This window comes from Hippoglossus stenolepis, chromosome 4, assembly GCF_022539355.2.
Source record: "Hippoglossus stenolepis isolate QCI-W04-F060 chromosome 4, HSTE1.2, whole genome shotgun sequence".
NCBI classification, from domain to species: Eukaryota; Metazoa; Chordata; class Actinopteri; order Pleuronectiformes; family Pleuronectidae; genus Hippoglossus; species Hippoglossus stenolepis.
The window spans coordinates 60,618-86,525 of NC_061486.1; the positions used below are offsets into that span (position 1 = coordinate 60,618).

The 25,908-nt window shown below is 41.4% G+C and overlaps 4 protein-coding genes across 4 annotated transcripts in view; 1 reads left to right on the plus strand and 3 right to left on the minus strand.

Moving 5' to 3' along the window:
* Nucleotides 1–25,908, minus strand: part of LOC118106630 (collagen alpha-1(I) chain) — a 688,934-nt gene that overhangs the window by 52,840 nt on the left and 610,186 nt on the right.
* Nucleotides 1,353–6,109, minus strand: LOC118106196 (extracellular calcium-sensing receptor). The gene is given in 16 exon segments (XM_047339537.1): nt 1,353–1,699; nt 1,701–1,752; nt 1,754–1,904; nt 1,907–1,969; nt 1,972–2,027; nt 2,029–2,157; nt 2,159–2,256; nt 2,258–2,302; nt 2,635–2,757; nt 2,863–3,090; nt 3,701–3,976; nt 4,057–4,263; nt 4,446–4,715; nt 4,896–4,982; nt 5,180–5,474; nt 5,570–6,109. Coding segments are annotated over 16 exon segments (2,625 nt in total). The 5' UTR covers nt 5,818–6,109; the 3' UTR covers nt 1,353–1,402.
* On the minus strand, nt 7,969–12,554 carry LOC118106515 (extracellular calcium-sensing receptor). The gene is given in 10 exon segments (XM_035155128.2): nt 7,969–9,121; nt 9,452–9,575; nt 9,673–9,900; nt 10,533–10,808; nt 10,889–11,095; nt 11,297–11,566; nt 11,757–11,843; nt 12,041–12,335; nt 12,431–12,488; nt 12,491–12,554. Coding segments are annotated over 10 exon segments (2,502 nt in total). The 5' UTR covers nt 12,540–12,554; the 3' UTR covers nt 7,969–8,213.
* On the plus strand, nt 14,072–19,262 carry LOC118106517 (extracellular calcium-sensing receptor). The gene is given in 8 exon segments (XM_035155130.2): nt 14,072–14,313; nt 15,025–15,325; nt 15,422–15,711; nt 16,011–16,306; nt 16,936–17,141; nt 17,237–17,461; nt 17,546–17,669; nt 18,338–19,262. Coding segments are annotated over 8 exon segments (2,589 nt in total). The 3' UTR covers nt 19,243–19,262.

The window sequence follows — 25,908 nt, forward strand, 5'->3', positions numbered from 1 at the left end:
GCTGACGTGGCTCTGATGTATACGACAGGTCTGGATAGGCAGAGAAGAAGTGGGCTGCAAACAGCCCACCCAGGACCACATCTCCAGTCTTGTGCATCCCATTTAGATGAAACTGTCGCTGTAACCTGCAGGAGGACGAATAAAGAGGGGAGGACAGAGCCGAGGAAAAGCAGGAATACATCAACATTTGAAAGAGCAAGCAAGTGTCTATAACTGCCCTCATGACTTTCCTCAGCTTTATTCTGAGAGCTGCAGACCTGTAGTTTCATTTGCTATGTCGCCACACTTTTATTGACATGCAGTGTTGTGTAATCCTGCACACACCACCCATCAGGGCAGAGGGGGAAGTATAGGGGCAGGGCCTAAAATCCTATTTACCTGAGACCCATCTGTGTCTAAGAACTTCGATAATAGTAAATTATATGATAAAATACAATAATGTACACAAGGAGCATAATATTTATCACTTTTTATAATTTTTTATTATTATTATTATAATAATAATAATAATAGACCTAAGATATTCAAGCACTTTTGATAATACTATAACAATGTTGCATTTGTATTAATGTATATAAGTGTATCTTTATATATATATACAAAAAAATAATACACGCACGCACGCACATGCCTGCACGCATATGCGCACACACACACACACACACACACACACACAGAGCTGTACATATCCATTTCAGTTTTGTGTTTCTGAGCCTGTGATACAGTGTGGGACAGCTGACAGTTCAGTATCACTATTATCACTACCATGAAGTAATTAGTGGAACAAAGATTGTAATCGCCATGTTTTCATCTGCCTATTTATTGTAGACTCAACAGTGGGAAATTATTCCACTGTTTCCCAGACTTTACCTCTAAGTGCTTTAGTTGACAACGATTTCTGGTCACTGATGTAGGTAAAGTCCTCATATAGATGACAACTGAGTTGTATATTTTTGTCCCCGGCCTTTAGGAAGGAGAAGTCATGTCCATATTTTCCAGAAGAAACCACTTGAATTAGACTGTGGACCATTGTGTGAGCTAACACTGATCCACAGATTCACTTATGAAGTCAGATGACGTCTCCATTTGTCAGCCTGTAGTTATCAAAGAAATAATGAGTAACGGGCCTGCTGAAATTTAGGAGTTACTGACAAAAGTAGAGTTGAAAATTACTTTATTTCTTCTTAAAGCATTACTGTCAACAGTGTTCTTGTCCCAGGGAATTAACAAATATATAATTAGAGAAAAAAACACGATATTAACATGTAATAATATACAACCATGTCAGTCTTTTTAATAAACACATCTTTATTGTTTTAGTTTAATCTGATAATCACGGTGGGATTAAAAAACACAGAGTGGATCAGATTGTTTCACAGACTTATCTCAAGAGTTACTTTTGTCACTTTGTGGGCCCTCGACTCATGATGGCTTTCTTTGTGTTCCTCTCTGGTCTCAATAGGATGATGTAACATTTGGGTCCAAACAGCGCCACCAAGAGGCCAAAACTAGAGGCCAGGATGGCAAATACCTCCACTGCATCTGCGTATTTGCCTGGTGAGTTGACGTAAGTGGGGATGAAGGCCACCCACACTGCGCAGAAGATCAACATGCTGAAAGTGATGAGTTTGGCTTCGTTGAAGTTTGTCAGGAGATTCTCATGAAAAGCTAACAGGAAGCTGAGCACAGCCAGTAATCCCAATAACAGCCAAGCAACTTTGTAAGCCAATCGTGGAGCCGACTACACACTCATACTATCTTGTCATTGTGGTACTGGGTATTTTATGAAAGGAGCTGAGTGAAGCAGGGCCCCAGCCAGGCAGTGCAGATTGCTTGAACCAGAAGTAAGAACCAGAACTGTCCTCTCTGCTGCACAGAGCCAAGCCACTTCAAGGTGACTCCCCTCCTGGCTGGGCCTTGAGCCACTCCAGCACCACCATGGTTTCCCAACAGGACCACGACACACAAGCACAAAGCTGATACCAAACACTGCATGTCTCAGCCAGCACGTCCATGCTCTGGTCGTCAGATGAACAGCAAGAGCAAAGGAAACATAACTTCAGTGACACCAAGAGCAGGAAGCTGAGTTCTGAATTGTTTGCACGCACCATGGGGTGCTGCGGTGATGAGATGAAAGTGCCCAGGACGACAGCAGAAAATCGTGCCCAACTTAGGAGGCGGTGAGGTGAGGCAGATACCCAGAGGCTCATGGTAGGAGAGGAACTCTGTTTCTTTGGAACACAGTGGTCGCTGGGGGACCAGACCAAAATCTCGGACAGCTGCTGCACTCCCACACTGGAGTCTATAGAAAGAAAAGAAGAAAAGGGAAATTATCGATTTTTCTGCAAGAGAAAATGTGTTACCAACGAAAACACTCTATTGGTTAAACTTACAATCGAATTAAGTTCTTTCAAAATAGTTGAGAATTGTGTTAATACCAACTTAATTCATGTGTATTTTTAAGTTGGTGCAACAATTTTATTTTTTCAGTGCAGGATGTACCCCGCCCCTCACCCAATGTCCTCTGGGATTGGCTCTACCCCCTCCCTCCACCCTCAAAGCAGTATAGATGATGCATGGATGGATGGGTGGATAATATATGATGGTGTTTTATAACATTGGACTGATACCAACCTGTTTCATTTGTGAACTCTCCCCTCCAGAACAAGGAACACAGTCAAGAACCTTTGAGTTCCCCTTCTTTCTGGCCATGCGGGTTCCTGGAGGACAGCTCTCACTGCAGACTGACCGAGGAGGCTGCAGTCATCGTCATAAAACATTATTAACGTTATTCTACAACATTTGATATTAATATCACATGCCATATACAACAGGACATAAAACACAGCAAACATATTTAACCTGATTGGATTCAAAGTTCCAGAAGATCTTCTCGTCATGAAGTGTGAGTTCTTCACCTTTAGCTGCTGATTTCTTAACCTCACCCACACGGTGAACTTTAGTTCCTCCATCAGGGAGCCACTGCCAGTTCATGATGTCATAGATTGGTAAGGCATCGCCGTTTTCATCAAATGATACTTCATCACCAAACGGTGTGGTGAAGTTGACCTTTTCCAAGTAATACATAAGCTACAATGGGGAGAAAACGGAAGATACAAATATTATCATGGAGAACATGTTCCTTTCTTGATTGAGCACAAGCTTTCAGAATTTCATACAAACTACATGAAAATGTATCATCCGTAAATGTACAATACACTTTAATTTGTTACCTTTAATTACCTGTGTCAAAGAGGTTATGTTTTCACCCCTGTTCATTTGTTTGTTGGTATGTTTGTAAACCAGATTACATAAAAACTACTGATTATCACAAATGTGGTGGTAGAATTCAAACAAATAAAATATATTTCTGGATCAGGAGGCAGATCCATGAATTTTCCTCATTTTCCAAGGGAATAATTTATGGATCTTGATTTAAAAAAAATACAGCCACATTTATGGGACTGATATCTAGTGTGTACAATTTTGTACAGCTTGGTATACGCTCTATTGAGCTCCATGCTACGACAAATAAAGTGAATATTGTGTATTTTGTCTTGTGACATGAGATTTTTTCTTTCACTGAAAGAAAATATGGAGAGTAAACGCTACCAGGCCTCGTCATATCACAGTTTATAATATCATAGTGTCAAACACAGGATCAGTTTAAAAAAAGGTTAAGTGTAAATTGATTTCACACCTGCCATGGCTCCAGGCTTTGCACAGCAGCACAGCTGTGGCCGCTGAAAGGTCCTCCCCCTGGCTCACAGCGCAGCAAGTCATCAAGCGCGTGCGCCAGAGCATACACTGCCTTGTAGATATTGTACTCAGGCCGGAGGTTAGAGACATCTAAAAGATTTGTCTCCACATTCTCTATGTCTTCATCCCCAGTGCACAGCGCTCCTGCTGCTTCCATCCAAGCTGCCGGAGCTGGAGCAAATCTACACTGAAATGTGTGTTCCCAAAACTGCCTCACCTGGAATGCATTTAGACACGGAAATAACAGTATTTCATCATTATATAATCACAGATCTGCTTGTAAGATTATAATCTCACCATGCTGTTTCCATTGTTAGTGTTGTCTTCTCTGTCAGGACGGATGTGTAACAGAAAATCCCTGAGTCCTGGTATTTCTCCACGACGGATGGCGATGCCCAGTGTTCCTCCCAGGTACGGCATGAGGTCGGGGGACTGCAGCACAGCATCTGATGTCCAGGCTTCACTGGCCATCCACTGCAGGCCTGTCACATTCTGCCTCACCACCTGTGCATTGCATTATATTGAATTAAATTTTTTCAGACTTATGTATAACAGCTAGAGTTATAAAATATAGAAAATACAAAACTCAGACCAGTGTAATACACCTACTAAGAGACACGTGCACAATTTAAAATGAGGCTGACTCTAAAAACTTAAGTCACAACAAGAGTTAGATAAGTAAATACCTCTTTCATTAACTGTATCATGTGGATCTGATGTGCAAACACGATGACCACACGAGCTGTGGATTTCTTCATCACCTCCACAATCCTCCCTATTTCGACCGGGTCGTCCCCCCAGGGTAAGATCTCTGTGTAGGCCAGACAACCTCCACCGGACGCAGTCAAGTCAGACTGAAAAGATCTGGAAACGTGGAGTCCATAGTCATCATCACTGACCAGCAGACCTGCCCACGTCCAGCCAAAATGTTGGAGTATCTGAATCATGGCACGTACCTAAGTGAACAGAGGGAGGGATGAGTGCAAAGATTCATGTCTCTTCTTATTGTGGTCTTTTATTTAAAGCCAGTATTGAGTCTGAGGAAACATATTTTTTAATCCAGGGGACATCTTTGATGTGCACACAACTTCCTGTGAGCCATAATTTGAATTTGTTATCTCTAGACAGAGTTTCACCTGAAAAGCATCACTTGGTATTGTTCTGAAGAAGGACGGGAATCTTTGACGGTTACTCAGGCAGGAACACGTTGCAAAATAACTCACCTATAAAAAAACAACAACATATGGTATCTATACAGGATTTGCTTTTCATAAAGGTCAGCAGAATTAATTTAATAATTCATTAAAATAAAAAAAGTCCTTGCATTACAATGTATATGTCGTAATCAAACTATTTTAACATGTCAGATTTATTCAAATTAAGGCATCAGAAGCAAAGCTAAGACCGAAAAGAAACTTACAATGGGCAATTTGAATAAACCTATCACATCAGAGATGGCGATAGAAAACGTTGAGAAGGAATCACCCACAATCCCCAGGACTGGAGGAGGCCCCACACAGGCCTCCTGAAGCAGAGAGTGCTCCTCTCGACCGCTGGCCAGAGACAACGCGGCACTGAATCCAATCACCAGTGTGGCACAGTTATCGTACAGACTGTATCCCAGAGTCACATTAGGCAGCAGGTCGGCGCTTCTGTTGATCTCTTCGATAGCAAAGGCCATGGTCATGGCATGTCTGAACCCTGGAGGTTCAAAGCTAACACATAAACAGACACAATTAACCACTGTGAAGTTATATATGTTGATATGATATAATAAAACTGTTTCATTCTGCAGGAGTGTGAGACTTACCCCTGGCAGCTGAGCTGAGTCGGCTCTGAGGTGAACGTCAGCTCAGGGAACACAGAGGGGTAGTGGATTTCAAACAACCCACCCAGAATCACATCACCAGGCTTGTGCATCCCATTGAGATAAAACTGCCTCCTTAGCTTACAGGATGAGGAGTGAGAGGAAGACTCAGATGAGAAAAGTGAGGGCGGGAGCATAATCAACAATGAGAAGCCATGAAAGAAGAAAAATGTGTCTCGAAATGGCCCCATTGCTGCCGTCCCTCCCTCCAGCCCCGTCTCTGATCTTAATGCAGGAGTGCTTGATTTTATATGCAGGGGGATTTTCTTGATAGTTTCATACCGCCCATCAGGGCTTGGGCAGACATTTGGGGGAGGGAAAGCTCATATCCAATTTATACACATGATTACATAATTCACGCACTTTGATTTGAATTATTTTGCTTTTGTGAAGTTGGAGGTCATCTTGAGTTTCTGTCTCTCGGTCACCATGAACTATCTCGTATGGAAAGATCAATAAATTGTCATTTTGTAGATAACAATAAGTATGAATGACAATGGAGATTAAAGACAAGAACAAAGCAAAGGCATCAAGTGCTACTCATGAAATTGAGACATTATCATGTCGGGTTTAAGTGAACTTTTGGTGTCTATGCTTTTTTGAATGGGGATTTATTCTCTCTCACTAATAAACCTCCTTATAGAGAGGAATCGGTGACCCGTCATTTAAAAGTACAACTCTACAGTCTGTTGAATTAGTAAAAGCTGAACTAAACAATTGCACATTTACCAGTGTTTTGGGTGAACTCATGTTTTAAGGGTGGTTTCCTGTAAAATACAAAGTGACTCTTAAGTAATAATTACTACCTTCCATCTCATTGTGTTTGCCAAAATTACTCCAGCAGAATTTAGTTCACAAAACACACTGTTTGTATGACTGTGAGCTGTTATTGTCCTATTTATTCATTCCTTTTTAATTATTGTTTGAATTGCTGTGTTTTGAGTTGCATTTATCATACTATATTTTGAATTGGTTTCTGTTTCCGTATGGGCTCTGGGTTTGTTTGAGCTGAACTCTGCTCTTGGCTTGAACGGGGCTGGGATCAAGTGTAAGCTGCAGGGTACGGCTCATCCACCTGCCTCCTCAATAGACGGGGACTATGTGGTTGGGGGGGTTTTCTCCATACACTACTACATGCATACAGTGAGGTATAACTACACCACGGAGCCTGAGCCTCTGAGGTGCACGGGGAGGTTTGTATAACAGGAAGAAGTGGGGAATAAAAGGATGTTAGAGTGTGTGGGGATATGAATGTTTTAAATTTGTATATTGTGCTTAAAATCTTGAGGTTTTCATTTTTTAATGTTAAGTTACATGTGTTATATTAAAAATGTGTACAGTGTGGCTATAGGAGGAAATATTATGATTTGTGTTTCTTAAATGAAAACAGTTGTTTTCAACATCTTATTTATTAATATTTCACAGAATAATAGATTAATGCTGTGAAAATATTTATCATTTGTTGTGTGAAATTAATGAACTATTGTCATGCATTAAATGTTCTGTGAATTTATCATTATTATTATTATTATTATTAATAGTAGTAGTATTTGTAGTAGAAGTAGTATTATGGGGCTATTCTTATGATGATGTTATGATGAAGTATGATGTTCTTGTTTTTAATTTATTCTCTCTGTGAAGCACTTTGTAAAATCAAGTTATTATTATAATTATTATTATTATTAGTTGTTATAGCAGTAGTAGTTGTAGTAGTACTAGTAGTACTATTTTCATTAGTAGTGTTATTATTTGTACAGTTAGTATGGCTGTGGTTTTTCCGTTAATATGATTAGGCTCTGATGATATTTGTGATTATTATTATAACTATTAGTAGTATTAGTAGTACTCCTGTTGGTATTATTAGTATTATTCTTAGGCCTGTGATTCTCCCATTAGAACACGTGATCCCATCCTATGTAAACTTGTTTACATACATGTGTTCATGTGCAGCATCGACTCCCGTGAGCTGCGCTTCTCACGCGCCATGGTCTTCGCCATCGAGGAGATCAACAACAGCTCGAACCTGCTGCCGGGCGTCACGCTCGGTTACCACATCTGACTTCGTGCGCCTCGGTGCCCGATGGCGGTCGTCTAGCCTTCCAGCTGCTCCAACGGCCAGGACCCGGAGTTCAGCCCCGGCAACGACCACAACTGCTCCCAGTCCGAAGATGGTGATGGCCATCGTTAGCGAGTCGGCTCCGCCATCCATCAACATGTCGCGCGTCGCCAGACGCTAACGCATCCCTCCAAGTAAATCTATTTGTGTTTCTACTCAATTCATTCATTATAAACCAGTGCGATTCACAGTTGTTTTTAGTTGCACAAGTAGTTACTTCCAAAAGTAGAGGTGAAATTTACTTTATTTCTTCTTAAAGTATTACTGTCAACAATGTTCTTGTCCCAGGGAATTAACAAATATATAATTAGAGAAAAAAACACTATAATTGAATTCAATAATATACAACCATGTCAGTCTTTTTAATAAACACATCTTTACTGTTTGAGTTTAATCTGATAATCACGGTGGGATTAAAAAACACAGAGTGGATTAGATTGTTTCACAGATTTATCTCAAGAGTTAGTTTTGTCACTTTGTGGGGCCTCGACTCATGATGGCTTTCTTTGTGTTCCTCTCTGGTCTCAATAGGATGATGTAACATTTGGGTCCAAACAGCGCCACCAAGAGGCCAAAACTAGAGGCCAGGATGGCAAATACCTCCACTGCATCTGCGTATTTGCCTGGTGAGTTGACGTAAGTGGGGACGAAGGCCACCCACACTGCGCAGAAGATCAACATGCTGAAAGTTATGAGTTTGGCCTCGTTGAAGTTGTCGGGGAGATTCCTCGCCAGAAAAGCTAACAGGAAGCTGAGGATCGCCAGTAATCCAATGTAGCCAAGCAACACTGCAAAGCCAATCGTGGAGCCGACTGCACACTCATACACTATCTTGTCATTGTGGTACTGGGTGTTTTTATGAGGAGCTGGTGAAGCAGACACAAGCCAGGCAGTGCAGATCGCTGCTTGAACTGAAGTAAGAACCAGAACTGTCCCTCTCTGCTGCTGAGCCAAACCACTTCAGGTGGCTCCCCCTCCTAGCTTGGAGGCCTTGAACACCGCCAGCACCACCATGGTTTTAACCAGGATACACGACACACAAAGCACAAAGCTGATGCCAAACGCTGCATGTCTCAGCTGGCACGTCCATGCTCTGGGTCGTCCGATGAACAGCAAAGAGCAAAGGAAACATAACTTCAGTGACACCAAGAGCAGGAAGCTGAGTTCTGAATTGTTTGCACGCACCATGGGGGTGCTGCGGTGATGGATGAAGATGCCCAGGACGACAGCAGAGAAAATCGTGCCCAGCAGGGAGGCGGTGGTCAGGCAGATACCCAGAGGCTCATGGTAGGAGAGGAACTCTGTTTTCTTTGGAACACAGTGGTCACGCTGGGGGCTGGACCAGAAATCCTCTGGACAGCTGCTGCACTCCATGGAGTCTATAGAAAAGAAAAAAAAACAAGGAAATTATCGTTTTTTCTGCAAGAAAATGTGTTACCAACTTGAAAACACTTACTCTATTGGTTAAACTTAAATGAATTAAGTTCTTTCAAAATAAAGTTAGAAATTGTGTTAATATAACTTAATTCATGTGTATTTTTAAGTTGGTGCAACAATTTTATTTTTTCAGTGAAGGATGTACCCGCCCCTCACCCAATGTCCTCTGGGATTGGCTCTACCCCCTCCCTCCACCCTCAAAGCAGTATAGATGATGGATGGATGGGTGGATAATATATGATGGTGTTTTATAACATTGGACTGATACCAACCTGTTTCATTTGTGAACTCTCCCTCAGAACAAGGAACACAGTCAAAACAGCACACAGGTTCCCCCTTCTTTCTGGCCATGCGGGTTCCTGGAGGACAGCTCTCACTGCAGACTGACCGAGGAGGCTGCAGTCATCGTCATAAAACAGTTATTCTACAACATTTGATATTAATATCACAGGCCATATACAACAGGACATAAAACACAGCAAACATATTTAACCTGATTGGATTCAAAGTTCCAGAAGATCTTCTCGTCATGAAGTGTGAGTTCTTCACCTTTAGCTGCTGATTTCTTAACCTCACCCACACGGTGAACTTTAGTTCCTCCATCAGGGAGCCACTGCCAGTTCATGATGTCATAGATCGGTAAGGCATCGCCGTTTTCATCAAAGGACACTTCATCACCAAACGGTGTGGTGAAGTTGACCTTTTCCAAGTAATACATAAGCTACAATGGGGAGAAAACAGAAGATACAAATATTATCATGGAGAACATGTTCCTTTCTTGATTGAGCACAAGCTTTCAGAATTTAAAAATGTAGTCATACAAACTACATGAAAATGTATCATCCGTAAATGTACAATACACTTTAATCTGTTGCCTTTAATTACCTATGCCAAAGAGGTTATGTTTTCAACCCTGTCCATTTGTTTGTTGGTTTGTTTGTAAGCCAGATTACATAAAAACTACTGATTATCACAAAACTTGGAGGTAGAATGCAAAGAAAACAATACATTTCTGGATCAGGAGGCGGATCCATGAATTTTTTTCACATTCTTAACATTGCGGGCATTTTCCTCATTTTCCAAAGGAATAATTTCTGGATCTTGATTTAAAAAAAATTCAGCCACATTTAAGGGACAGATATCTAGTGTGTACAATTTGGTACAGCTTGGTATGGGATCTACTGAGTTCCATGCTATGACAAATATAGTGAATATTGTGTATTTTGTCTTGTGACTTGAGATTTTTTCTTTTACTAAAAGAAAATAAGAGTAAATGCTACCAGGCCTCATTATATCACAGTTTATAATATCATAGTGTCAAACATGGGGGATCAGTTTAAATTGATTTCACACCTGCCATGGCTCCAGGCTTTGCACAGCAGCACAGCTGTGGCCGCTGAAAGGTCCTCCCCCTGGCTCACAGTGCAGCAAGTCATCGAGCGCGTGCGCCAGAGCATACACTGCCTTGTAGATATTGTACTCAGGCCGGAGGTTAGAGACATCTAAAAACTCAGTCTCCACATTCTCTATGTCTTCATCCCCAGTGCACAGCGCTCCTGCTGCTTCCATCCAAGCTGCCGGAGCTGGAGCAAATCTACACTGAAATGTGTGTTCCCAAAACTGCCTCACCTGGAATGCATTTAGACACGGAAATAACAGTATTTCATCATTATATAATCACAGATCTGCTTGTAAGATTATAATCTCACCATGCTGTTTCCATTGTTAGTGTTGTCTTCTCTGTCAGGACGGATGTGTAACAGAAAATCCCTGAGTCCTGGTATTTCTCCCCGACGGATGGCGATGCCCAGTGTTCCTCCCAGGTACGGCATGAGGTCGGGGGACTTCAGCACAGCAGCTGATGTCCAGGCTTCACTGGCCATCCACTGCAGGCCTGTCACATTCTGCCTCACCACCTGTGCATTGCATTATATTGAATACATTTTTTTTAGAATTATGTACAACAGCTATAGTTTACTTTGTAGCACAGAACAATTATAAAATATATAAAGAAAAAAACTTAGACCAGTGTCATACTACTAAGAGACACAAGAACAATTTAAAATGAGGTTGACTCTCAAATCTTGAGTCACAACAAGAGTTAGATAAGTAAATACCTCTTTCATCAACTGTATCATGTGGATCTGATGTGCAAACACGATGACCACACGAGCTGTGGATTTCTTCATCACCTCCACAATCCTCCCTATTTCGACCGGGTCGTCCCCCCAGGGTAAGATCTCTGTGTAGGCCAGACAACCTCTACCGGACGCAGTCAAGTCAGACTGAAAAGATCTGGAAACGTGGAGTCCATAATCATCATCACTGAGCAGCAGACCTGCCCACGTCCAGCCAAAATGTTGTAGTATCTGAATCATGGCACGAACCTAAATGAACAGAGGGAGGGATGAGTGCAAAGATTCATGTCTCAGTTAATTCCTCTTATTGTGGTCTTTTATTTAAAAGCCAGTATTGTGTCTGAGGCAACATATTTTTTAATCCAGGGGACATCTTTGATGTGCACACAACTTCCTGTGAGCCATAATTTGAATTTGTTATCTCTAGACAGAGTTTCACCTGAAAAGCATCACTTGGTATTGTTCTGAAGAAGGACGGGAATCTTTGACGGTTACTCAGGCAGGAACACGTGGCAAAATAACTCACCTATAAAAAAACAACAACATATGGTATCTATACAGGATTTGCTTTTCATAAAAGTCAGCAGAATTCATTTAATAATTCATTAAAATAAAAAAAGTCCTTGCATTACAATGTACATGTCCTAATCAAACTATTTTAACATGTCAGATTTATTCAAATTAAAGCATCAGAAGCAAAGCTAAGACCAAAAAGAAACTTACAATGGGCAATTTGAATAAACCTATCACATCAGAGGTGGCGATAGAAAACGTTGAGAAGGGATCACCCACAATCCCCAGGACTGGAGGAGGCCCCACACAGGCCTCCTGAAGCAGAGAGTGCTCCTCTCGACCGCTGGCCAGAGACAACGCGGCACTGAATCCAATCACCAGCGTGGCACAGTTATCGTACAGACTGTATCCCAGAGTCACATTAGGCAGCAGGTCGGTGCTTCTGTTGATCTCTTCGATAGCAAAGGCCATGGTCATGGCATGTCTGAACCCTGGAGGGTCAAAGCTAACACATAAACAGACACAATTCACCACTGTGAAGTTATATATGTTTATATGATATAATAAAACTGTTTCATTCTGCAGGAGTGTGAGACTTACCCCTGGCAGCTGAGCTGAGTCGGCTCTGAGGTGAACGTCAGATCAGGGAACACGGAGTGTAGTGGACTTCAAACAACCCACCCAGAATCACATCACCAGGCTTGTGCATCCCATTGAGATAAAACTGCCTCCTTAGCTTACCAGGATGAGAGTGAGAGGAGAACTCAGATGAGAAAAGTGAAGATTTGAAGACATAATCAGCAATGAGAAGCCATGAAAGAAGAAAAATGTGTCTCGAAATGGCCCCATTTATGCCGTCCCTCCCTCCAGCCCGTCTCTGATCTTAATGCAGGAGTGCTTGATTTTATATGCAGGTGATTTTCTTGATAGTTTCATACATACATCAGGGCTTGAGCGAACATTTGAGGAGAGGAAAACTTATCAATTTATACACATGATTACATAATTCATAGCACTTTGATTTGAATTATTTTGCTTTTGTGAAGTTGGAGGTCATCTTGGATTTCTGTCTCTCAGTCTCATGAACTATCTCGTATGGAAGATCAATAGAATTGTCATTTTGTAGATAACAATAAGTATGAATGACAATGGAGATTAAAGACAAGAACAAAGCAATGGCATCAAGTGCTACTCATGAAATTGAGACATTATCATGTCGGGTTTAAGTGAACTTTTGGTGTCTATGCATTTCTGAATGGGGATTTTTTCTCTCTCACTATAATAAATCTCCTTATAGAGAGGAATCGGTGACCCGTCATTTAAAAGAACAACTCTACAGTCTGTTGAATTAGTAAAAGCTGAACTAAACAATTGCACATTTACCAGTGTTTTGGGTGAACTCATGTTTTAAGGGTGGTTTCCTGTAAAATACTCTTAGCGAATCTTAAGTAATAATTACCACCTTCCATCTCATTGTGTTTGCCAAAAATTACTTAGCAGAGATTTGGTTCTGAAACACTGTTTATTGACTGTGGGCTGTTGTTGTCTATTTATTCATTCCTTTTTAATTATTGTTTGAATTGCTGTGTTTTGAGTTGCATTTATCACAGTATATTTTGAATTGGTTTCTGTTTTGGGTATTAGTTATAATTATGTAGTTTGGCAATTGCCTCCAACGAGGAGGTTATGTGTTTTGCTCTGTTCATTTGTCTGTTTTTTGGCAGGTTTATAAAACCATTAGAACAGAGTTTTTAACAAAGCTTGGTGGAATGATGGGACATTGGCCAAGGACCCATTCAATTGTGTTGGGGATCAGGTGAAAGTGGTGAATCCAGGCTTTTTTCCACCCACTTACTTTAACAATGTGAGATTAAGTGTTTTTGGACATTTTCACAAATTTCCCAGGGAATGATTCATGGATCTCAATGGGAAAAAAATCTGGCACATTAAGAAAACTGATATCCACGAGTGTGTGAAATGTTGCTTGGCTCGACTGTATTTAAAGTGGACTGTTGGGCCTTGTTTGTTTTAAATAGTAATTTAACAAGAGTAGAAGAGAAACAGAGGCACTCAGTGGAGGTTATAAAGTACATACAGCCTAAGGAACTGAAAAATACAGAGCAAGGACATCCTCTCTGTGATGTACAGTAAGCTGACGTACAGTAGGAGGGAATCATTAGTCTGAAAAGCTATATAAAGCAGTGAATACACACTTATTGCCCACATGCACACACTTGGGGGATGATGGGGATCTCAGCTCTCTTTGTTTGCCTCGTATGGGCTCTGGGTCTGTTTGAGCTGAACTCTGCTCTTGGCTTGAACGGGTCTGGGATGAAATGTAAGCTGCAGGGTACGGCTCATCCACCTGCCTTCTCAATGGATGGGGACTATGTGGTTGGGGGGGTTTTCTCCATACACTACTACATGCACACAGTGAGGTATAACTACACCACGGAGCCTGAGCCTCTGAGGTGCACGGGGAGGTTTGTATAACAGGGAGAAGTGGGGAATAAAAGGATGTTGGACCTTGTGGGGACATGAATGTTTTAAATTTGGATATTGTGCTTAAAATCTTTTTGTTTTAATTTTTTGGATGTTAAGTTACATGTGTTATATTCAAAATGTGTCCAGTGTGGCTGTAGGAGAAAAGATTATGATTTGTGATTCTTAAATGAAAACAGTTGTTTTTAACATTTATTAATATTTCCCAGAATAAGAACAGATTAACGCTGTGAAATTAGTTGTCATTAGTTGTGTGAAATTAGTTGACTATTGACATTAAATCTTCTCCTGGCTATTCTTATTATGATGTTATATATGATGAGAGTATGATCTTCTTGTTTTAATTTGTTTTCTGTGTAGGCTTACTTATGTAACAACAACTTATTATTATAATTATTATTAGTTATTGAAGTAGTAGTAGTAGTATTACTAATAATAATATATATTATATATATAAATAATATTTTCATTAGTAGTGTTATTATTTGTACAGTTAGTATGCCTGTGGTTTTTCCGCTAATATGATTAGGCTATGACGATAATTGTGATTATTATTATAACTATTAGTAGTATTAGTAGTACTCCTGTTTGTATTATTAGTATTATTCTTAGGCCTGTGATTCTCCCATTAGAACACGTGATCCCATCCTATGTAAACTCCAACATGCTTACATACATGTGTGCATGTGCAGCATCGACTCCCGTGAGCTGCGCTTCTCACGCGCCATGATCTTCGCCATCGAGGAGATCAACAACAGCTCGAACCTGCTGCCGGGCGTCACGCTCGGTTACCACATCTACGACTCGTGCGCCTCGGTGCCGATGGCGGTGCGTCTGGCCTTCCAGCTCTCCAACGGCCAGGACCCGGAGTTCAGCCCCGGCAACGACCACAACTGCTCCCAGTCCGGAATGGTGATGGCCATCGTTGGCGAGTCCGGCTCCACGCCATCCATCAGCATGTCGCGCGTCATCGGGCCCTTTAACATCCCTCAAGTAAATCTATTTGTGTTTCTACTCAATTCATTCATTATAAACCAGTGCGATTCACAGTTGTTTTTGGAGATGAAGAATCCCACTGTGTTGCTCCAGGTGAGCCACTTTGCCACGTGCGCCTGCCTCTCCAACAAGAAGCAGTACCCGAGTTTCTTCAGGACGATCCCCAGTGACCAGTTCCAGGCCAACGCGCTGGCCAAACTGGTCAAACACTTCGGCTGGACGTGGATCGGTGCTGTGCGCTCGGATTCGGACTATGGCAACAACGGCATGGCGTCTTTCCTGGACGCAGCGCACAGAGAGGGCATCTGCGTGGAGTACTCCGAGTCCTTCTACCGCACCCACCCGCGCAGCAAGATCCAGAGAGTGGCTGAAGTGATCCGCAGGTTTCTGCACCACTGACTGTGTTGACACTGAGCTTCTGCACATTAAAATCACTAAATATGTTCAGTCACACAACATTAGAAGATTAGAAAATGGTTTTATTAAGATAGTGCAAATACAAAACAATGTAATAAATAATACTGAATAATAACTGACTCTTCATGTTTATTGATCTTATAGGCCTGGATAAAAATACTCATTGAGAAACTGTACATTCAAAACACTGAAGTTCTCATGTTTGCTGGTTTAAAAAATCTTTATCCATATTAACTGTGCATTATGCATTATATCGTCTCTCCAGGTCGACAGCCACAGTTATTGTGGCCTTCGTAGCCTCTGGAGACATGAGGATCCTGTTTGAGGAGCTGTCCCGGGAGCCTCCTCCTCCTCGTCAGTGGTTAGGAAGCGAGGCCTGGGTGACTGACTCAGAGCTGCTGAGGTTCTCCTTCTGTGCCGGGGCCATTGGAATTGGCATCCAGCAAGCTGTCATCCCCGGCCTGAGGGACTTCCTGCTGGATCTGCCCGCCACCAAAGTGTCTGCGTCCCCGGTGCTGACTGAGTTCTGGGAGAGTGAATTCCACTGCAGGCTGGACCAAAGTGAGGAAGTTGTGCAGACTTATTTTTCCCTCTTAAAACATAGGTGACACTATCAGTTGTGTTGTGTTGTTGTCACAATTTGTGGAGCTGCATGGTAATTCAAGTTTATTTATGTGCTTCACAATAAACATCAAAGATACATGAAAAATACATGAGATGACTAAACATATGAGATGAAAATATTTGAAATAAGAGAATATTTCAAATATATAATTATAAATGCAAAGCTGAAAAGAAATATAATAAAATTTACCAAGGGAGTAATAATGAAATATATATTAAATAAGTGAAAAGTAGAAGACAAATAAGATAAATAATCATACATGAAACGTAAACTTAAAAATGGAGAACATTAAGAATATAATAAAGTTATTTAAAAGGATACTGACAGTGCACATGCTGCATACTAATAATAATGTGCAGTGATATCATAGCAATAATAATTATAATGATATATAATTATAACGGAACAGCACAATACAGCATAATACTATGATAATATCATATTCATGTTTTTGTAAATATGAATACAGGTCAAGTCAGTTTCAAGGAAATTGTTCTCATTATTTTCATAAATGTAAATGTTAATTTGTTAAAAAAAAGCCCAGTCTCCTCCTCGTTGTTTTTAGGTGCAGCCACAGGAGAGAGTTTATGTGATGGAACTGAAGACATTCAGACGCTCCAGAGCCCGTACACCGACACCTCTCAGCTCCGCATCACCAACATGGTGTACAAGGCCGTTTATGCAATAGCTCATGCCATTCATAATGCAGTGTGCCAGAAAACTAACTCTACAAGAGAGTGTGACAAAGTCACCAGGACAGAGTCCAAACAGGTCGGTCCAAACAAATACTGTATGTCATATACTTACCAAGACGAAAATGTACTTTACATCATTTTACTTCCTGTCTTCTTTCATTTCACCCTAAGGTTCTTACTGAGAGCTGAAGAAAGTCAGCTTTTCCCAAGAATAGTTATGATGTGTCGTTTGATGCCAACGGAGACCCGGTGGCCACATATGAGCTGGTCAACTGGCAAAGAAGTGCGAGTGGCAGCATTGAGTTGGTGACAGTGGGGCACTACAATGCGTCGCTGCCGGTCGGCCAGGAAATCCACATCAGCAGGAACCTCACGTGGATGGAGGGTGGCACACAGGTGAGGAGCCATAACTTAACACCTCTACCAGCTGTGTAGCCATAGTGTGATATCTGTGTGAGTTTGTTTGTGTCTGTGTGACAGGTGCCTGCTTCAGTGTGCACAGACAGCTGCCCTGCAGGAACCCGTAAAGTGCTGCAGAGAGGGAAACCCATCTGCTGCTATGACTGTGTACCATGTCCTGAGGGAGAGATAAGCAATGCTACAGGTAAAATAAGAACACGAGGAATGTTCAACACCAGTTGATGAACCCACCGACTTGTAGGTAACATATCGGACAAAGCAGGTCTGAAGAAGGGCCTCTGCCTGAAACATTACCAACGACAGCCAGTGGATGGAAGCATTATGTTTTTGGGTTATTTGACGTACGTCCCATTCCTGTCAACGCATATCTCAAGAATCCCTTGAGGGAATCACTTCATGTTTGTCACAAACGTTCACTTGGACTCAATGATGTACTCATTTAATTTTGGGAGCCAAAGCTCAAGGTCATTGGTGGCCTCATAACTTTGGCCTCATAATGCTTTTGGCTTCTTGAACATGATATCTCTCGTCTGCCTTTAGGGAATTTCTTTAAAATTTGATCAGTTGTCACTTGTCACTTCAGTTGTCAGACTGGTTATTGCAGAGACATGAAAACACAGAGTGGCACCTCTAGTTCTCTGTTATACTAATAAATAATAATAAATTGGGTGTGGTTTTCTTTCAAGCCATTACTGTTTTCTTCCACCCCCCACACGTTTTTTAACATTTCATTTATGGACACTTCGAATTGTCTGGTATTCGTTACCTCTGTCCAGCACCTAGTGTTCACTATATAAAGTTTACATCAAATATAAGGCTGCTGAAAGTGTTTTTCTTAATTTATTTTTGCAGATTCTGCTGATTGCTTCCCCTGCTCTGACGAGTCCTGGCCCAACGCAGAGAGAAACACATGTCTCCCTAAGCCTGTAGAGTTTCTCTCCATCCATGAGGTCCTGGGAATCATCCTGGCTGCGTTCTCTGTTGGCGGTGTGTGTCTCGCCGTCATAACAGCGGCTGTATTCTTTCGTCACAGGCAGTCCCCGATCGTCCGGGCGAACAACTCCGAGCTGAGCTTCCTGCTGCTCTTCTCGCTGACTCTGTGTTTCTTATGTTCACTAACTTTCATGGGAGCGCCCTCCGAGTGGTCCTGCATGCTGCGACACACCGCGTTCGGCATCACCTTCGTCCTCTGCATCTCGTGTGTTCTTGGGAAAACTATAGTGGTGTTAATGGCCTTTAAAGCGACACTTCCAGGTCGAAACATCATGAAATGGTTCGGTCCTCCGCAGCAAAGAATGACTGTGGTGTCCTTCACGTTTATTCAAGTTTTAATATGCATTATTTGGTTGGTTGTCAGTCCCCCTTTTCCGATGAAAAACCTGACCACATACAAGGAGAGAATCATCCTGGAGTGTGCGTTGGGTTCAGCTATTGGGTTCTGGGCTGTGCTCGGGTACATAGGCCTGTTGGCTTTCTTTTGCTTCGTGTTAGCTGTCCTAGCTCGGAAGCTACCTGATAATTTTAATGAGGCAAAGCTCATAACGTTCAGCATGTTGATATTCTGTGCCGTCTGGATCGCTTTTATTCCAGCTTACGTCAGCTCTCCTGGTAAATTCACTGTGGCTGTGGAGATTTTTGCCATCTTGGCCTCCAGCTTTGGACTAATTCTGTGTATATTTGCTCCAAAGTGTTACATCATATTGTTTAAACCCGAAAAGAACACCAAGAAACATTTGATGAACAAGAATGAATCCTAGTACATCTGAGCTCCGGGAATATTTATGATGGCAGCATACAAGAGTTTATATTGTGTAAGTTCTTCGACTAGTTGCATGATTTTTCATATATTGTAATTTTGTGAATGTCTTTTTAATCTGTTGTTTTCTTATTATACAAATAATTTACCTTTTGTGCTGGAAATATGAAATAAACTAAAGAAAGTTTTGCAACAAAAAGAGTTTTGTCTTCACTATAAAACATAAAAACAAAATGCACATCATAGTATATAAGATGTGATATAATTAAAATAAAGACTTGTTACATTGCCATCAAGTGTTATTGTCAGTGTTTGCAAACTCCTGTCCTGAAATGTTAACAAATACTTTAGCACTTTTCTTGTCTTGTTAACCACTCAAAGAGCTTCACTGTACAGTTTTGTCATCTACCCACCCACACCCACACACACACACACGTTCATACAAGGCTTCCACATGCAGCACTTTCTCTATCACACATCCTTCATACACTGCCGTCAGCTGTCTTTTGGGCTCAGTGTCTTGCCCAATGACGCCTTGGCATGTGTGGAATGAGGGAGACGGGAATCAAACCCATCTCGACCTCCCGAGCCACAGCCGACCCTTCAGTTCATGCATTGAAGGGAAAAGGTTGATGTTTTCCTTCAGGTTTAAAATTAGCCAATCTCATCACACAGTGACAATAATCAGGTTTATTTGAAAGAAAAAGCCTTTCATATGTGAAGGGTAAATTTTGCATGATTAAGAGTGTCCTATATTCTGTAAATTTAAGTTAAACATCAACAATGCACAACTGTGGATCAGCTATGACATATGACCACTAGATGGAAGCAGTCAACCAATCCCCTTAATCAGGTCTGTTGTGGAAACCATGTTGGAGGAAAATAAATATCAATAATTCCCTTCACAATTTCATGTTTCCTCTCTTGTTGGATCTCAGAGTGAGTTGGTTTTGTTTTCAAGTTTTTGCTCTGATCAGAACAAACAATTCTGTTTGACAAATAAAACACAAATTGTAATTAAATCAAGTTATAATCAATCAATATTTTCAGCCCAAGCACTTTCATGAGTTTACTCATGTGAAACTCAAACTGACGACACAAGCTGTGGATTTCCTCGTCACATTCAAAATCCTCCTTAGCTCAGCTGGGTTTTCACCCCAGGGCAAAAGTTCTCTGTTGGACAACTGCAGCGTCGTCGTCACTCATCAGCCGACAGCAGAGAAAGTGAACAGAGGAAACTACACATTTTCCATGTGGTACTATATAATGTTCTTGTTTTACTGGTTGAAGAAGGGACAGGCGGGTGGGAACGTTTACTTTGAACATTTAATAATGGAAAATAAAACCATTCTCTGATGACAAGTCAGGGGGAAAAATAGAAACTTAGTTTGCATAAACCTGTCACACTTTTCATTATACATGTTGAGTTTAACAACATTAATCTCCATTAACTACTAACAAATTGTGTATTAACTGTAAGACACGCAAATCCAATACACTTGTAATTTACCCTGTAAAAATATCTTGATGCATTTGTTGTGAATCTCACCCTTCGCCCCTTCGTTGATTTGGTTCCGAGATGAACGTCAACTCAGAAAAGACACATATGTAGCGGACTTCAAACAACTCAGTCAGAACCAAAAGCAAAAGCAGATGTGTGGGACGACAAATTTCCCCATAACTGCTCTCCTCCTGTTTCCAATTGTTTTGCAGTCACATTATATAATACACAGGACCATGCTCAGCCATGTAAACGTGATCATTATTCTCTTCGACACCCATTGTAGGAAGTGATGTAAAGTCAGGGAGGACTTAAGATACCCATTTAGAAGCCACATTAAATGTTAAACTTTGTCACCTTATTGTATTGAAATATATCAACAACAAATTAAATAATTTTGTGACTGTTTTTTGGGGGTTGAATGATTTAATGCAGTGAAAATAATAAAATTATATTTCCTACATGTTTTCGTTCAGGTGTTAAATGACCATAGTATTGTGTTAGTGATTGAATTATATGGTTTATTTTTTAACAGGGAGAGAGTCTATTTGCTGTTTGTGTCCCCTGAGGCTCCACTGAGTTCTACAAAGACCATTGTGGTTGCTGTGGTTGAAGAATTCCTGTCTTTCTTCCTGGTCATATCACCAATGCCGGCTCCACCAGGCAGCGTTAGGACTCAACGTCTCATACCAATGTCCCTGCCTCCTGCGTTGACACCATCTTGGCGTTCCCAGGCGGTGTAGCTGGTTCAGGGTTCTGAAGCTGTTTTCTCTCCACGTCCCCCAAAGTGCTTGTTCATCGCGGGAGAACTGTATGGTTTCTCTATCATTCTGTAAAATTAAATGACCTTCTATGTAAAAGTATTTGAGATACTGTATGTCATGATTTGGCGCTATACAAATACAGTGGAATTGGTGTATCACTGGACACTTTTCATATACAAGTGGAAGATATGGCTTTGTGACTTTGATTGAAAAAAGTTGTAGCTTTATTGTATCTTTCATTTGAAGTTTGTGGAAGAATGTGAAGAAAGTGTTAGCTACAGAAAAAGAGAATGATGTTTTTCTCTGGTTTGATCAATATTATGTAGCATTTCGGTGCAAAGATACAAATTAATAAACCAAATGCTGAAGACAAAATTGCAAAAGTTTCCACAGCTACAGTGAACTTCCCAGGGGAGCTGACATATGCTGGGATGAAGGTGATCCAGACTGCACAGAATATCAAGCATGCTGAAGGTGATGAATTTGGCTTCATTGAAGTTGTCAGGTAACTTTCTGGCTAGAAATGTGGGGACCAGACAAACTATAGCGAGGAACGATATCAGCACTGTGTAGAAAGCAGCTTCAGAGCTGTATTACACTCAAAAAAATCTTCATGCTGTATCTGAAAACCATGTCTGGGAAAGGGGGATTTAACTTAAGCCACAATATACAAATCAAAATCTGAATCAAAGTGCAGGAGCAAACTATGATTCTTTGCTGCAGTTGTAGTTGCTTATAGTGGAGCCTTTTTCTTGACACTTTTTATTTGTCTGTTCCACTGCAATAAATTGAATGAACTATTATAGGTGTAAACATTTCTGTTGAATGTGTTTAAATTCTTCATTCAAAACCAATCAAATGAAATCTCGAACCCTGCTTACACTCAGTGGAGTTGATGAATAAAAAGGAGGAAGACTTGATTCGGTTCATTTACTTTATTCAACCTCACAACTTAGAAATTTACGCTACAATATCTGTCCAGGCTGTGAAACTAGTTTTATTTGCAGTTAACTCGACACCTTTCAAACTACAGCTCAAAGTGTCCTTGGCGGTATTTCACCACATCAAATGTCTCTTTGAGTTTTGTTCATGGCCTGAATAAGATAATGTAGCATTTGGAACAAAATGCATGTCAGCAACCAAGCTATGAGTGAAATATGAAATATCTCTCCACAGCCACAGTGAACTTCCCAGGAGAGCTGACATATGCCGGGATGAATGTAGTCCAGACTGCACAGAATATCAACATGCTGCTGAAGGTGATCAGTTTGGCCTCGTGAAGCTGTCTGGCAGCTTCCTGGCAAAAAAGCAAGAATAAAACACAAGAGAGCAAGAGTCCGATGTAACCCAGCACAGCCCAGAACCCACGACAGCTGACCCCAGAGCGCACTCTAAGATGATCTTTTCTTTATAGTATATCATATTTCATCCTTGGGAATGGAGGGGTTGGTTGTGAGCCAAAGTCACACAAATTACAACCTGAACCAGAGGTGAAACTCAAGAACACTAGAACATCTGCTGAGCAGGATAAGACCATTTCATCATATTTCTGCCTGGAAATTGTAAGCCCTGAAGGCCATTAACACCACTATAGTTTTCGAGGACACAAGAGATGCAGGGACAGAGGTGATGCAGGCATGAGTGTGCCGCAGCATGCAGGACCAATCAGAGGGCTGGCCGATGAAGGTCAGGGAGCACAGAAGCACAGCATCAGGGAGAAGAGCAGCAGGAAGCTCAGCTCCGAGTTGACCCGGCTTTAACAATGGGAGTCTCTTTATGAGTCGAAAAATTATTGATGTCAGTAGAGATAAAAATATGCCCACACAACCAAATCCAGTTAAAGGTACCCCCCATGATCTCGTTGTAGGAGAGGTATCAGTCAGCCAGAGACTGCACTGGTCTTTCTTTTCATTCGGCCAAAATTCAGGTGGACAGATCAGAGCAGTCGGGAGAATCTAACAGTGGAGATAGAGAGATTTTTAAAACATGCATTTCTTTCCTTTTTGTTTCTACTGCAAACATGAATGAATTCATTTTCATCTCGCGTATATTACTATTTGTCCCTGAGGCACTCAAAGCAGTCAAGAAGCAGCACACAGGTTTCACCGCTTCTTTATCGCCTTTCGAGGTCCCTGGGGACACGGCTCTCACAGAAACAGACCTCGGCACCTGATTAGAAAACACAACGTGAAGAACATCAATGCACCTAAATGCACTGTAGGAAAACACTGTAATTCGGCTGGGAGAATTAATTAGACAGATAGTCATTTCACCTCGATACTGTTCCTCCCCAAACTATCCTGGTGTTGTCTTTTAGTTTGAATTTCTGCAACTCTGGCGAGGCGTGTCAAATTGACCACGATGTTCACGATCTCAACAGAGCCGTCGTCTTTATTGCCAGTTAACTAAGTCATACTGGCAACTGAGTCTCCGTTTTCATCGAAAACATTGGCCTCTGTGTTGTGAAGTTCATGTATATGTGCTCCAACACCTGTAGTAGGACAATCCAGGACATTTCAGCATATTTGCGAGAAACCAATAAGATTGGTAGCTAATATTCAAATGTTACATTTTTTGCATTAACATCAAGGTAAGGAAAACATTAATATTAAGTATCTTATGCCTGATAAATATGCAGAACTTACTAATTTAGGGCCGAACTTGGTCTTTAGTCACGCAGGACTTTCAGTGGTTGGATTTGAGCCATTGTGACATTGCAGTGGTAAATGAATAGCATACGCCACCAAGTACACAGCTTTGTACACATTATTCTCTGGCCTAAAATGTGTCACGTCTGTGTAGTCTGGAGACTGTGCTGAGATCTTCTGTGCCAGTACACGTGTAGAAGTATTTGTGGAGGAGAAGCTGCAGTCAAAGAACGACTCCCAGAAATCTTTAACTATAGCACTCTGTAGTTCATCAGAGGTTTAAGCTGATAAGAATTCACCAAGACCTGGGATGGAGGCCTGAGGAGAGGCGGCCATCGCCCCCTGCAAAATGCTCTTTCTTCTGTCAGAAGCCAGTTCTGTTTTAGTGATCCAAGCCTCACTGTAACCCATTGCGCCAGTGATGTTATACTTCTCTATTTCTGACAAGAACGATTTGGTGAAGGACAAAAACAGAGGACCACCTTGGACGAGGGTTTCCTCAGAGCCTCACAATAGCAGGGAAATTTTACATGTGTCTTTGGTAGAGTAGCGGTATTCAACACATATGCCCTCTTTTCTGCTTCCTTTGCAAATGCCATTGTACCTTCTTCTACACGCCCTGAGAATAAATGATCCCCACCCAGCCAGTCAAGTATTTCATGAGCTGCACCAGACCGATGATTTGGAAGTGGTCACTGGGCACAGTTCCTGAAGAATGTAGGGAACTGCCTTTTGTCACTCAAACAAGCACAGAGTGGAGAGATGGCTCACCTTCAAAAGAAAGAAAACATGTTAACCATAACAAGGCAGAATAAACGTTCTTCAAGATGGAAACATGAATAAATCCCAGTTATTTCCCAATCACGTCTCCTCACCTGTGGAATGGATAGCGGGCTGAGTATTATGTTTATGTCTTTACTCACTCCGGAGGAATGGCCCAAGGAGAGCCTGTATCTGATCAGGCGCAGCCCTTTGGTCTCTCCGTTTACAGCTTCCATTGCTTCTCGAATCAGGTTCTCACTCATTGTACAGCCTGTAAGCCCAGACTCAATCCAGGAAGGAGCTTAGTATCTCTGTTGATCTCCTCCACTGTAAAGATCACTATCCTGGCAAACTTCAGTTCCCTGTCATTCAGCCTACACACAGTGTTCGCTTGTTATGAATAAATGACATTAGAGCTGATCACTTTCACACACAAAACATACACAGGTTTTACAGCACATTCACTTACTTTTTGCAGTATGTATACGGCAATGCGTGGTAGCCATTGTCAATCAATTTGCGTGTAGTAGACAAAGCGAAAACTCCTCCGATAATGAGATCACCATGTAGAAAACTCGCCCGAACCCTGTTGCCGATCATTTTGCGTTTGTTTTTCTGACTTTATCCCTGCCAGCAGAGTGAAGAGGATACAAGTGATCAACCCATCACGAGTCTCCTGTTCTTCACTGAAAGCAACTCTGACCTGAGACGGCCTTTATAGTGTTTCTTTGTACCATGAGAGAAGAATCAACAGCCAATGTGAACGTACTCTAATTCCCATGAGATTATTCTCAACATTACTGCACTTCTAAGAAACCCAGCCCAATGACGTGTAGGAGACAGAACTGATTTACCTGTTCTCTGAGGATCTGCACAGGATTGAAAAATAATAAATACATTGTGGAGAGAAGTTGTTTCGTTGTGCTGTATCTGTTTTTAAATGTGCAGTCAATTATAGTATTTATATTAGTGGATCTCTAAAAACATATAAA